Source organism: Manacus vitellinus, unplaced genomic scaffold (genome assembly GCF_001715985.3).
Source record: "Manacus vitellinus isolate BGI_N305 unplaced genomic scaffold, ASM171598v3 scaffold_23_pilon, whole genome shotgun sequence".
Lineage (NCBI taxonomy): Eukaryota > Metazoa > Chordata > Aves > Passeriformes > Pipridae > Manacus > Manacus vitellinus.
The window spans coordinates 11,660,511-11,672,749 of NW_021939718.1; the positions used below are offsets into that span (position 1 = coordinate 11,660,511).

Consider the following 12,239-nt stretch of genomic DNA (forward strand, 5'->3'; position numbering starts at 1 on the left):
CGGTGTGGACCACAGGCAGGGAGGTGCCCCCGGGGGTAAAGTAATGATTTTTTTTAAGCTCAGACTGGTCTCAAAGTTTTCTCTCCCGGTTCTAGGTCAAAACGGGACTCGAACGCCGCGGCGAGGGAGGGGCAAGTCGTGCCCGTCCGCCCGATTGGGTCTAGAACCCGCGGCCTCCACCTCCGGCCGGGCCGCCCGCCACGGTGCCGGTCGGGGTGTTTCCGTCAGGCGCGGCGCGGGCAGCCCGCGGCAGGTCCTAGCGGGCGCGGCTATAGGCGGCGGTCGCGGACCTCCCTCCCTCTTTTCTCGCTCGGCAGCTGCAGGAGAGGATGGGTGAGCGCGGGGAGTGAGGCCGAGGCTGCGGCGGGCTTGGGGCTGGGTTTGGGGGCTGCGGGATCCCCAGGGAGGTCTGCGGGGCTCTGCACTCCCCGCCCGTCCGCAGCCGAGTGGGTGCTGTGCGGACAGCGCTGAGGGCGGTGGGGCCGCGGCCGCCATTACCCGCCACATGTCCGCCATTGCGTCACACGGCCTGGCCCACCTCACCCTCCTTCTCCTCACCAGCCTCCCTTCTCACCTCCTGCAGGGAAGTGCCGAGGCCTCCGCACGGCTCGGAAGCTGCGCAGCCACCGCCGCGACCAGAAGTGGCACGACAAGCAATACAAGAAGGCGCACCTGGGCACGGCATTGAAGGCCAACCCCTTCGGCGGCGCCTCCCACGCTAAGGGCATCGTCCTGGAGAAAGTGTGGGTGCACAAACGGGCTCGGGGTCCACAGCCCCTAGGATTGGGGGTACAGAGTCTCTGGGATAAGGGTCCAGCATCCTGGAATTGGGCGCTGAGACCCCTGGGATGGGGCTCTAAAACCCCCTGGATGCAGCTCCTGTCCTGAGATGGGAAAAACCAGAATTAATTTATGTTTAATTTTAAGAATTAGAGGAAAAAACGGGAATTTCTTTCAAAAATTGGTAAAAACATAGGGATATTAAGCAAAAATTAAGGGGAAAATATGTTTTTATTGGAAAGAATTGGAGAAAAAAATTAGAATTTTCCCAAAAGTGGGGGGAAATGGAGAACTTAGTCAAAGCTTAAAGAAAAAGTGCCTTCTTTCATAAATTGAGAAAAATCAGGGGTTTGGCACAACATTAAGAAAAACTGCATGTCTTGTGTCAAAGATCCTACCTAATTCTGGAAGATTTTTTTGCCTTTAATAATTTGAAGCCTCATGGGAATGCTGCAAGTGCTCTCTTTTTTGACCAGTGTTTTCTAGTTTTTGGGAGGTTTTCCCCTCTTTTATGCTTTTTCAGGATTTTACTGAATTAGTATTAGTCTGTAGGTGATTAAAATTCTACTCTGCATAGGAAGTGGTGGTCTATATATTGATATATGTTAAATATATTTATTATAGATAATACATTATATAATGATACGTGGAGTTTTTATATAGTCATTAAATATTTTATATTCAAATATGGAGTGGCTCTAACCAGCTCAGAGTTTCTGAAGTACAGAATCAGTTTACACTGAACACAAAGGAAAACAGTAACTTGTGGGTGTGTAACAAACCTTCTGGTCCATCAAACGTGGGGTTTTTCTGACTTATTTCCATTGCAGTGGAGTAGAAGCCAAGCAGCCCAACTCTGCCATCAGGAAATGTGTCAGGGTCCAGCTGATTAAGAACGGCAAAAAAATCACAGCCTTTGTCCCCAATGATGGCTGCCTGAACTTCATTGAGGTAATTCATTTAGAAGTTGTATTTTGCAGTGGAAAATAAAAGACATTTACTCTGTTAATTCTTATTTAATGTGTGCAAGTTTGATCTGGGGTGGTTAGACAAGGGCAGTGTGGAGCGTAGCCCAAATTAAGGGTGGTTAATCCCAGATTTGTGCACGGATCTGATATTTGTGCTCCCCATGCCCCGGTTTTGGTTTTTGCAGGAGAACGATGAGGTGCTGGTGGCTGGGTTCGGACGCAAGGGCCATGCCGTTGGGGACATCCCAGGGGTCCGCTTCAAGGTGGTCAAGGTGGCCAATGTGTCCCTGCTGGCGTTGTACAAGGGCAAGAAGGAGAGACCAAGATCATAAACCCATGTCTTGACAAGATGGTCAATAAAAAATCCTTTGTTCTGAATGACTTCTGTGCTTCTTACTGAGGGGGGGCTGGAGTCAGTCATAAAACTCTACCCATAGAAACCAAAATTACATTTATTTCTACATCTGGCCAAAAAAAACCACCCCAAACCCTGATGTTTCTCTGGGACTACTGAATTCATCAGGAATCAAAACATCGCTTGGAGCATGCTGGGAGGGAGGAGAAACTCTATGAATTTTAATGCATAACTGTGAAAAATGTGAGCCTTCCCCACATCGGAAATGGTCACTGGGAGTGCTAGAAATGGTGTTCGTGGCAGCAGTTCTGGTCTGTGGTGTGAACAGACAGAATTTGCTAGGTTTGAGTCCTGAAGGGATTATTGAATCACACATCCAACCTTGGCCCACACAATTTCACCCAGTGTTGAGCACAAATTAACAGGTTTTTTTAGGAAAGGCTGCCCAATTTGAAGGCACCCATTCAGTGCACTCTCAACATGTTACTGCTGTGCAGTGAGTTGGGTGTCGTGAGCTGGGCTTTCTGCCTTCTTACTTAGACAAAATACATAAAAACCATTTTTGTTTTTTTTTTTCAGTGCAGTAAAGCCTCAAAATATGTGACTGAAGTCAGAGTGAACAATTCCGTTGTTGCCATCGCAGTTCATCTGTGTATTAACCAAAAGGTTCAATTGCTTCAATTAGTGTTCATTTATATAGAAATTTATATGAAAATTCAATAACTTCCATGAAAATGGAGTAACAATCTAAGAACAGGTTCAGGGTCTTTGCTGACATTTGCGTAGCAAAAGGGCTGCCAGTAAAATTCCTTGGCGGGGAGAACAGGATGGTCACTGTCAACCCTTCTTCCAAAGAGGAAGATTCAAAGAGAGCTAGAGGCAGCTTCCCAAAGTCGGGCGCTGTCATGATGCCGTGTCGCCACTAGATGTCGCGACTGGTACAAGGAGGGGAAAAGCCAAAACCGAAAAAGGTTTGAGCTAAAAAAGTTGTGGACTTGGAACAAAGGAAATCTTCAACATGGGGAAATTCACCGTGTGCACACCCAAACTGCGGCTCCACAGAGGAAAGAGAGGTTTTGGGGTGAACTCACCTGGAATCCTGGGGCAGGAACAGGGAAGAGAAGAGCACAGGTTTGGTTGAATTGGGGGTTTTTTCAGTTTGTTTTTTTCCTTTTTTAACAAAATTCAACCAAATCCAGCTCTCATGCCCTGTGGAGCCACAGCCACAAAGGCAAGTTTTCCAGCTGGAAGATTTCCTTGGTGCTGGTGGGGGAGAGGCTGGACACAGCCCAGCACAAAACCCCCCCATGCCCTGGGCTGATCCCACAGCATGGGCAGCAGGGTAGGGGGGGATTCTGCCCCTCTGCCCCCTCAGGTGAGACCCCACCTGCAGAGCTGCCTCCAGCCCTGGGGGCCCAGCACAGCAAGGACATGGAGCTGCTGGAGTGAGTCCAGAGGAGGCACCAGGATGATCAAAGGGATGGAGCAGCTCTGCTGTGAGGAAAGGCTGGGAGAGTTGGGATTGTTCAGCCTGGAGAACAGAAGCTTTGGGGTGACCTTACAGTGCCTAAAGTGGCTAAGGAACATGGAGACTGTTTACAAGGGCCTGGAGTGACAGGACAAAGGGGAACGGCTTCCAACTGTCAGAGGGCAGGATTAGATGGGATATTGGAAGGAATTCTTCCCTGTGAGGGTGGGGAGGCCCTGGCAAAGGTTGCCCAGAGAAGCTGTGGCTGCCCAATCCCTGGAAGTGTCCAAGGCCAGGTTGGACAGGGCTTGGAGAAACCTAGGATAGTGGAGGTGTCCCTGCCCATGGCAGGGGGTGGGACTGGATGAGTTTTAAGGTCCCTTCCAACTCAAACCAGCCTGGGATTCTGTGATTGTTTCAGTGCTCAGGAATAAGTTGTGTTGTCTGGACACTGCAGAAAGAAGTCAGAGGAAGACAAGCTGAGCAAAACCTCATCATCACGTCACTATTAGAAGGGGTTTAGGCCTAATAAATATGTGTTACATAACCCCTATCCTCCAAAATGGAGAGGAATCCATCCATAAAGATCAGAGAAGACAAGCAACTCATGCAATAGACACCGCTGTCCCCATTCCTTCTTCATCAGCAAAGCTAAATAATATTTTCTAATAATAAAGCAGTTGGATAATCATTTGACACTAGCAATACCTGACTGAAAAATAACATTACTGCAGGAAAATATGCAGTTTTCCAATGGGCTTGAAGAAAAAGAAGGTGTCCTCTAAATCCATCCTCTGCTCAAACACAGCAGTAAAATCCTATCTTGCCTTAAGCTGAATTCATCTTCAGTAGGTGACACCTACAACAAGCTCTGAAGTATTGGAGAGAAAGATTTCTCATGGTTCAGGATTTTTTAAGATTTTAATATAATCCAGAACACAGAGATAACAGGTATGACACCTTCCTGAGCACTTAATATAGGGTTAGTTTTGCAGCTGTGAGCTTCAGGTAGGGTTTTTTTAATTCTAGGTGGTAAGAATTTACTGCTAAGAAATACTCTAAACTCACTGAAACACTTTTAAAGCCCATGTTACTAAAAACAGGCACAGATACTCACACACACTGTTCTCTAGAAGACAGAATTTTTGAGGAAATAATTTTAAGTTCACCATTCAGAGGGAAGAGCAAACATCCTTTCTTTGTGCTGGAATTGAATTTACATGTATGTAATATAAACTCAGATGTCCAAACAAACTCATGAAACCATCACCACAGCAAACAGGGAGGAAAAAAAGTTACTGAGACAGTTTTGGTGAAATTCATGGAGTTGCAACAAGAATTGATTACATCACTGTACTTAGCTGTAACTAACTAGTTTAACATTTACTGCATGGAAAGGAATGTTCCTGTTAGTAACCAAAACCAACCAACCTCAAACCTCCTGGCAGGAGGTTGAATTCTCACCTGGTCATGCTGACACAAATGAAGGATTATGTAGGTAAGTGAGCAGCTGCATTACACAGGAAAGCACATTTTTTGGCTTAAGTGAATACATAAAAATAATAATTCTTGCTGATTCCTGTAACCAAGGGTTACAAGAGTCTGTTCTCTTAAAAGAAGTCCCCAGAAGCAAAGGTTCTCAATGTAGCTTCCCAGATTAGCAAGGATGAGCAACTGAGCAAATGTACAAAACTCTGTGGAACTGGAAATTTTCTCTTCATAAGCAGATAATGCATGTAGACAAAACCTAAGTTCAGATGTAAGAATATTCAGCAGATTTGCTAAGTAAAATCACAAAACAGTACCACAATTGACTTGATTTAAAAAATTTTAAAAAATCAGAATTTTGGTACACAAAAATTCTGTTAAAAATATCCTAAGTCATCAAAGCATAAATGTAAAATGGTAAATTGGGTCCCTACCTACCAATTACCTACTTCAGCCATTAAAAAGGAGACATCCAAACAGGATCTCTTCTCGATCACAAATATTTATGTTATCCTGTATTTCTTCCTCTGTCTAAGCTCAGTGTATCTGTAACTGAGCTGAACTTTGGTTTTCTAGGGAAATTTCAGAGAAACATTGCTGATGGTGATGACATTGCTCTGTTACCTTGTTGTTTATGCTGTTAAGAGGTTTAGAATCATTGAGAATGGTCATTGAGACTTTTTCCATGTAAAAGAAAAAATATTTACTTCCCTCCATATACAAATTCCACTTTTTGAAGGCTGGTGCTCCCACTCCTCTGTTCCAGGGTATCACAAATGAAGATCACAGAGCACGGAAGAACATTTAACAGCTCTTAAAACTGCTGTTATCTGTTTTTTGTTGGTTTTTCCTCCTGTCTAAGTCTCGCTGAAATTTAAAAGCGGGCCACTGATGCAATTACCAAGCATGTGTTATCAGAAGTGTTAAAAAAAGCAACTTAGCTGTTGGCTGCATTTTATAAATCTCACATGGAAAAATGGCTTTTTCAGGTCGTTATGATCCAGAACAAGATAAATGATGTGCTTTCATTATTAATTCCAAATGGCTGGCAAAAGAATTCCACACCAATGGAATTTTACAGACTGCATTCTGTATTTCTTGTCCAATAAAGACACATGATGTAAGTTTAAAGCCTAGAATCTGGAACCTGATGCATACCAGGTTCCCAGCCCTCATGTGGCACACACTGGGCTCTGGGTGCAAGTGACACATTGCTGAACATGTAAAGTAAAACCTGTGGTTCCATCCCAGGGCTCTGTTTTACACTACAAATAAAATGGGATGGGAAGAGATGCCAGGATGGGTTGTGTGGAAGTTACTTGCAATGCGGTTTTCAGTGGCAGCACCACCATGCAAATCCCCAAACAGCAGGGTAGGGAATAAACCTGTGAACAGCCAGGAGTACAATGAGAAACACTAATTGAGTGGAACAGTCACTCCCACAGGGAATGGCAGAGCTTCCTCTGCAGGCCATGGAAGAGCCAGATGTTCTCACACAGCTGCATCAGCCACCTGAACTCCAGAACTGAAGGTGCTCACTCACAGGGAGGCTCCAAGTTCCCTGTTTGTTACAATCCCGATCCTGTTTGTTCCCTGCAATATTCTCAGAGAAGTGTTTCTCAGTCCCAGGATGAGGATTTTGTGTGGTGTGGGACATGAGGGGGGTCTATCCCTCAGGCTGTGGTGCAGAAGGTGGTTCCCAGGTGAAGCAGTCTCAGCCCATGCACTGGGTGCCACAAGCTCACACTACGTCCCACAGGCACTTTGCTGTGTATGTTTTGCATTTGCCACCTCACAGGTTTTCTAGAGACAGTTTTTAGTAGATCCAAACCCAGCAACTCCACCCTGTATCAAGGAACCACAGGCTTGTGCCTCTCTGTGCAGCCTCTCCAAGGCCACAAGCACAGGAGGTGGTAGAAAAATGACTTCAAGGGCCAATGCAGTCACAATGGAGTTCAGGTCTTGGTGGTGCTGCAGAGGTGTTGCCACAACTGCAGCCAAGAATTAAGTCTTCCACTGTAATCAGTGGCCACTTCTTGCCAGAGAAAGAGCCATGAACAATCGTTTCCACACTGGCATTGTCTACCAGCCAGGAAGGATCCCTTTGACTTCACCCGGAGGGGAGCCTGCAGCAGCTCACCATCACCTGTCCTTCAGTTCAGAGCTCTGGAGAGGAAACATCAATCACAAAAAAAAAGAGATTAAACTGAAATCCTTGCAGCAGTTATGCCAGATCACACCACCAACTGCACTTTCACACACCTGAGGAAGACCACAGGACATCAGGGGCCTCCTGGCATTCACGGAGGGTGTCAGCAATGTCCAAGCACTTCTCTCTCAGCACAAATTCTCATTGCAAAATAAGGAAGGTAAGCAAAATACTGGAAGGTGAGTCCTGGAAGTGAACGGGCCCAAGAGCTCCAAAGGAGAAGGTAATGGTTCTGGCAGTTATCCATCAGATCTTTCTAACAGGAGGATGGGAGAGGAAAAGGTGGTTTCATTTTCTCTTACCTTTCAGCTGAATCAGTGCTTGAATTCTGCTCAGGTGCTACTTTTGCATAACTCAGAGGCACACTGAGACCCACAACTGGGCCTACAGTACTGAGCCACAGAATAATGTAATTTTTGTGCCTAGGGGGAAAAAAAACCACAAAAAAGCATCATAAATATATTATCCCAACTTTTTCTGAATTGCAGACAGACTCAACAGTCATAACTTCAGATTACTTCCTTCACTTTATCAATAGCAAATATATTTTAACTTTCTGTGACAACACAGAAACTTTTAGACCAAGGAGGTTGCTTTGGCCGTTTTCACTCCTCAGCTGATTTACTTTACCTGCACTGCACAAAGCCTTGCAAGGCCCAGCAGTGCCTCTCGCCTGTTGTGCTTCTCACCTGTTGTGTTTCCATGGGCCAGTCAGCACAGTGGAGATGAATTCATTAGTTCTGCAGGGATGCAGAACAAAAAAGGGCTGCCCAAGGATGGGGTGCTCCTAGGAGGGAAGATCAGCTGCTTTATTATGGCAGGAAAAAAACAGAAAATACACGCATGCATTTGGAAAAGACAGAGCAGGGTCCAATTAATCCCTGATGCACCTTTTCTCACTTCAGAATCTAACCCACATTGCTCTTCCACTGATCATCATGACAAATTAAGATATACTATATATATTGTATGCTAATTAATATATATTCTTCACTCTTAAAAGGGAAATAAGATCACCAACCAGATTGTGCCACTATTTTAGTTAAAATGTAGTGGTTTGCAAAAGTGACTCAAGTTACTGAAGCAGCATAGCCTGAATGCAAGGAGGCAAAGCTACTGTGTAAACAAAACTCTGATCAAGTGTAATACATAAAAGCAATCCTCTCAGTAGAAAAGCGCTTCAACAACCTTGAGCCCTTGTGTCTTCTCAGACTGGTGCTAGGAAGTATTTTTTTATTTTTATATATGTAATTTTTTTATTATATATATTTTTATTTTTAAATTTTTATCTATATTGCATTTATGCTCTGGCACAGATTTCCCTTGTCCAGCTGCAGCCAGACTCCCTGAGTTCTGTGGTGGTATTTTACCTTAGCACATAGTATATTTCTGGCACAGAAGAGAAGATGCAAAGTCTTCGTGCCACACAGGAGAAAATCTTTCTCCAACCCCTTGCCTAGAAACAAAACCCAAATCCTAACCTGTCATCTTCAGCAGGTAGGGCATCTTTAATACTACTAACTATTGAACTATTGATACTATTAACAATTAAACTATTACAGCTGAAGGACATTTGGTTCTTATGCTGAAAATATACTCATGAGGATCAATCATTTTATGTCTAAGAGAAAAAAACTTCAAGAAGCTTCAGGATATACAAAAAAATAATATTCAAAAAGCTTTGTTTTACACCACAAACAAATAATCTGCACAAGAATGCTACCATCTACTGTTGGTAAAAGTGAATTGTTGATACAGTTTTCCATTGAGAAAAACTGCTAGTTTGAATTAAAAAATCCTTTTCATTATCTCCTAGCTCAAACCAGCTTAGGTCTCCAAATAATTCCAGAGAATATATAGATTGTGCCAATGGTATTTCTTAGAGATAATAAAAAAAATATATAGTTGACAATATTTACAAAACTGTTAAGCAAAGGAAAAAAAAAGTAAATTGTGCAAAAATGTCAGCAAATTCCCTTACACAAGGAAAGAGTGTAAAAAGGCAGCACACAGACCCAAAAAGAACAAAAAATGTAACCTGAGCTTTAGGTGATTTAGCACTCTGAACAAGGCATAAAGATAATTCCCAAAGCTGAATATTAATCCTGAAGTTATCCCAACCTGCCCCCTCGTATTTGATTCCATCTTGCACTTCTTGCTTTAGCAAATCACTACAGAGTGACACATGGAGGCTGACTTGACTTTTCAAAACAGCTTATTAAATTTACATTCTACATCTTTCTTCTTTCAGTTCTTCCTCCTCTCACAACTTGACAACAGTGACACTGAAAAAACTCCCAAACTCAAGAGTTCTATGCTATTCCAGAGACAGGAAAATGTCACACACTGACAGGAAAACCACAAAAGACAGGAGTTTAAAAGAAATACTGAGCCAAGACCCATTAAGGAGAAGCCTCTAAAAAGGGAAAAGGCTGAGGTAGGGAAGAAGAGCTTGTTGAGCACCAGGGAAATACTCTGAGAGCATCAGCTCTGATTCAGTCAAATCCTGAATTCCAAATCCTGTACATAATGGCAATCCTGTGAGGCTTTAATGTACACTCAGGGTTAAATCACTGACACAGCAGCGCTGAGGAGGAAACACTGGGCAGGTGCCAATAAAAATGCAGGAGTTATCAAAGCCCTGGATGATTTCAGAATTGGTAACAGGCTGCAGAACCTGCTCAGGTTTGGTCCGGGCTTGACCAGCCAGGGCTCGTTATTGTACAACACCTGGACAGGGAACTGCCACTCAAAGTGCCATTAATTACTGCCCTGAGAGAGGGCTGGGTGTCTGCAGAGGGATGAATCCCAAGTCCTTCCCAAACACCATAAAAAATGTGAAAATGAACAAAAGTTTGTGCTGCATCAGCTTCATGAGCATATTTAGTACCTACTGCAGTCACCTGGTAGAACTATAACACTCCACATGCAGTGAAATGTATCCTGGGCAAAATACTAGGGCAGCAATAATACCCTTCATCTACGCTGATCTGTGGGCCAGACACATGAAAACTATAAAGTCCTACTGGGACTTCATGCAAAAAAAAAAAAAAAAACGTACAAACAGTATAAAAGAATCCTCCCATTTTTAGTTTACAATTAATCTTTTTCCAGTCGGTGATGTAGCAGTGTAGGGTGCTACAACTCCATTCCCACAAGTATTCTCTGCACTGTACTGCAAGAACTCATTTGCAGGTTGCCCACAACTCTTCTGGGCAGTAATACACTGACAGACAGTTTATCTGAAATCAGCAGCATTATTCTCCTGGATCTGTCTATGATTTTGGATCTATCTACCTGTGAGGATGATTCATAACTCTGCTTGCTCAGCACTGCATGCTGGAGTCCATCACATATCTGCATATCCCTCTGAGTCTGACCCAGCTTTGATAGGAAATGAATATTTTTAAAGGCAGGAACTAATTCTGTTGAGTTTGAAAGCCCAAAATGTTGTTTCATTTATTTTCTGTAGAAAGACTTCTTTACTAGGTGACTTCTAGATGTGTAAAGACATTCTGTACCAGTTTCTGTAGCTGTTATCTCAACTCCTCCAATAAAAAAAAAAAAACTTGCAAGAGAGAGATGGATGAGAGACATGAAATGTTTCATTGGGCAGTTTGAAAATGAATTATAGAATCACAGAATGGTTTGGGTTGGAAGAGACCTCAAAGTCCATCCGGTCCCACACTCTTCCACAGGCAGGGACACCTTCCACTATCCCAGGTTGCTCCAAGCCCTGTCCAACCTGGCCTTGGATGCTTCCAGGGATGGGGCAGCTACAGCTTCTCTGGGAAACCCATTCCGGTCCCTCACTACCCATCTAGGGAAGGATTTCTTCCCAATATCCCATCTAACCCTGCCCTCTGACAGCACAGCATTCCTGTTCCCCAGCTGTGCAGGTACAACCCTCCATCCACAGGTGGTGAGTAGGGAAACATCAAGACATGAATCTCAACAGTAGCAAAGACTGGGTAGCTCCCAAGTACAAGTCTAATTAAGACTAAAACTTCTGTCAGACTGGATTACATCATTTTATCAAGCAGTCTCCACATCAGATTTAAACCAAAAATAAACATCACATCAGGTAACAGGTCATTGTGTGCAGTATCCTGCTCTCCCCCCTCCCCCAGCCAGCAGGAGTTTTGTTGTCAGTACATCTCCTGTAACAGCACCATTTATTTTCTCTGTCATAACTGCAGCTCTTCCAGAGGTAATGGCTTCTGTGCCATTTTCTCCAGTGCTACATTAAACTGCCTTCGAGCATCCATCACAACATTTATGGTCTCTCCATTGATGATAGTGCAAGGGATTTGCGCCGGAAACTGCCTCTGTCCTGATGTGGTTTGCATGATGCTGCTTTGCAAAAATAAATCTGTGGAGGGGAGTCAAAAATTTCATGCAGGATACTACCAGCAAACACCACAGCCTGTGTCAATTGATGTCAGATATTTTCCCAGCAGTTCTCACAGTCCTAGTCATCAGATCAGAAAAAGAAGGCATAATTAATAAAATCTGTCCCTGTAATTTCTTCCATGTAGCAAAAGGAAACAGTGATGTAATGAATAAAGAGGATGCAAGCTTTTCCCTTTTTCCCAATTTTTGACCACATTTACTGAAGCAAATGTCTTGAGTAAAAATTCTTCTCTCAAGATTATACCCTAACTAATTTATGTTCTTGAATTCACGGTCTGTCATCTTCTTTTTCATTCCTTATTTTTATATACATCAATAATAACCTACTTGTCAATAAAACCCAACTCTACACAATCAGAAATAAGGTAGCAAGATTTTTCTCTTCAGACTGACCCTGTGTCCCACAACCAGAAGAGTCACTGCATGCTGGGAACTTAAAATATGTTGAACTTGAGGGATTTTCCTCTATAACAGAATTACTTCAATGGAAACCATTAGCATGGAATCAGTACGTTGCAGATGCAACATTACAGACTGTAATTATAATCCTCCTAGAAG

The 12,239-nt window shown here is 43.5% G+C and overlaps 2 protein-coding genes across 4 annotated transcripts in view; one reads left to right on the forward strand and one right to left on the reverse strand.

Moving 5' to 3' along the window:
- The first annotated feature begins 232 nt into the window (after window positions 1-232).
- RPS23 (ribosomal protein S23) lies at window positions 233-2,126 on the forward strand. Its single transcript, XM_018072915.2, has 4 exons — window positions 233-333; window positions 584-743; window positions 1,611-1,731; window positions 1,934-2,126. The coding sequence occupies exons 1-4, from the start codon at window positions 330-332 to the stop codon at window positions 2,078-2,080; spliced, it is 432 nt and encodes a 143-aa protein (XP_017928404.1). The 5' UTR covers window positions 233-329; the 3' UTR covers window positions 2,081-2,126.
- A 2,573-nt stretch (window positions 2,127-4,699) lies between these two features.
- The window catches only part of ATG10 (autophagy related 10), a 60,925-nt gene continuing 53,385 nt past the window's right edge, over window positions 4,700-12,239 (reverse strand). The window contains exons 6-9 of one of the 3 annotated variants that reach the window (XR_001920694.2): window positions 7,958-8,055; window positions 7,571-7,690; window positions 7,322-7,408; window positions 4,700-7,225 (exon numbers count right to left, since the gene is read on the reverse strand). Coding sequence is in view for 1 of the 3 variants with exons in the window: in XM_018072896.2 (XP_017928385.1) it covers window positions 7,213-7,225; window positions 7,571-7,690; window positions 7,958-8,055 (231 nt within the window). In the remaining 2 variants the exon portion in view is untranslated. Of the gene's footprint in view, window positions 7,226-7,321; window positions 7,478-7,570; window positions 7,691-7,957; window positions 8,056-12,239 lie in introns of all 3 variants that reach the window. The other 2 variants (XR_001920693.2, XM_018072896.2) reach the window with 2 other exon arrangements.

What these genes read in the sequence shown, in the direction of transcription:
- RPS23 (XM_018072915.2), top strand. An exon ending in GGCATCGTCCTGGAGAAAGT is followed by an intron (nt 744 to 1,610) that starts GTGGGTGCACAA and finishes TTTCCATTGCAG; the next exon opens with TGGAGTAGAAGCCAAGCAGC. An exon ending in GCTGCCTGAACTTCATTGAG is followed by an intron (nt 1,732 to 1,933) that starts GTAATTCATTTA and finishes TGGTTTTTGCAG; the next exon opens with GAGAACGATGAGGTGCTGGT.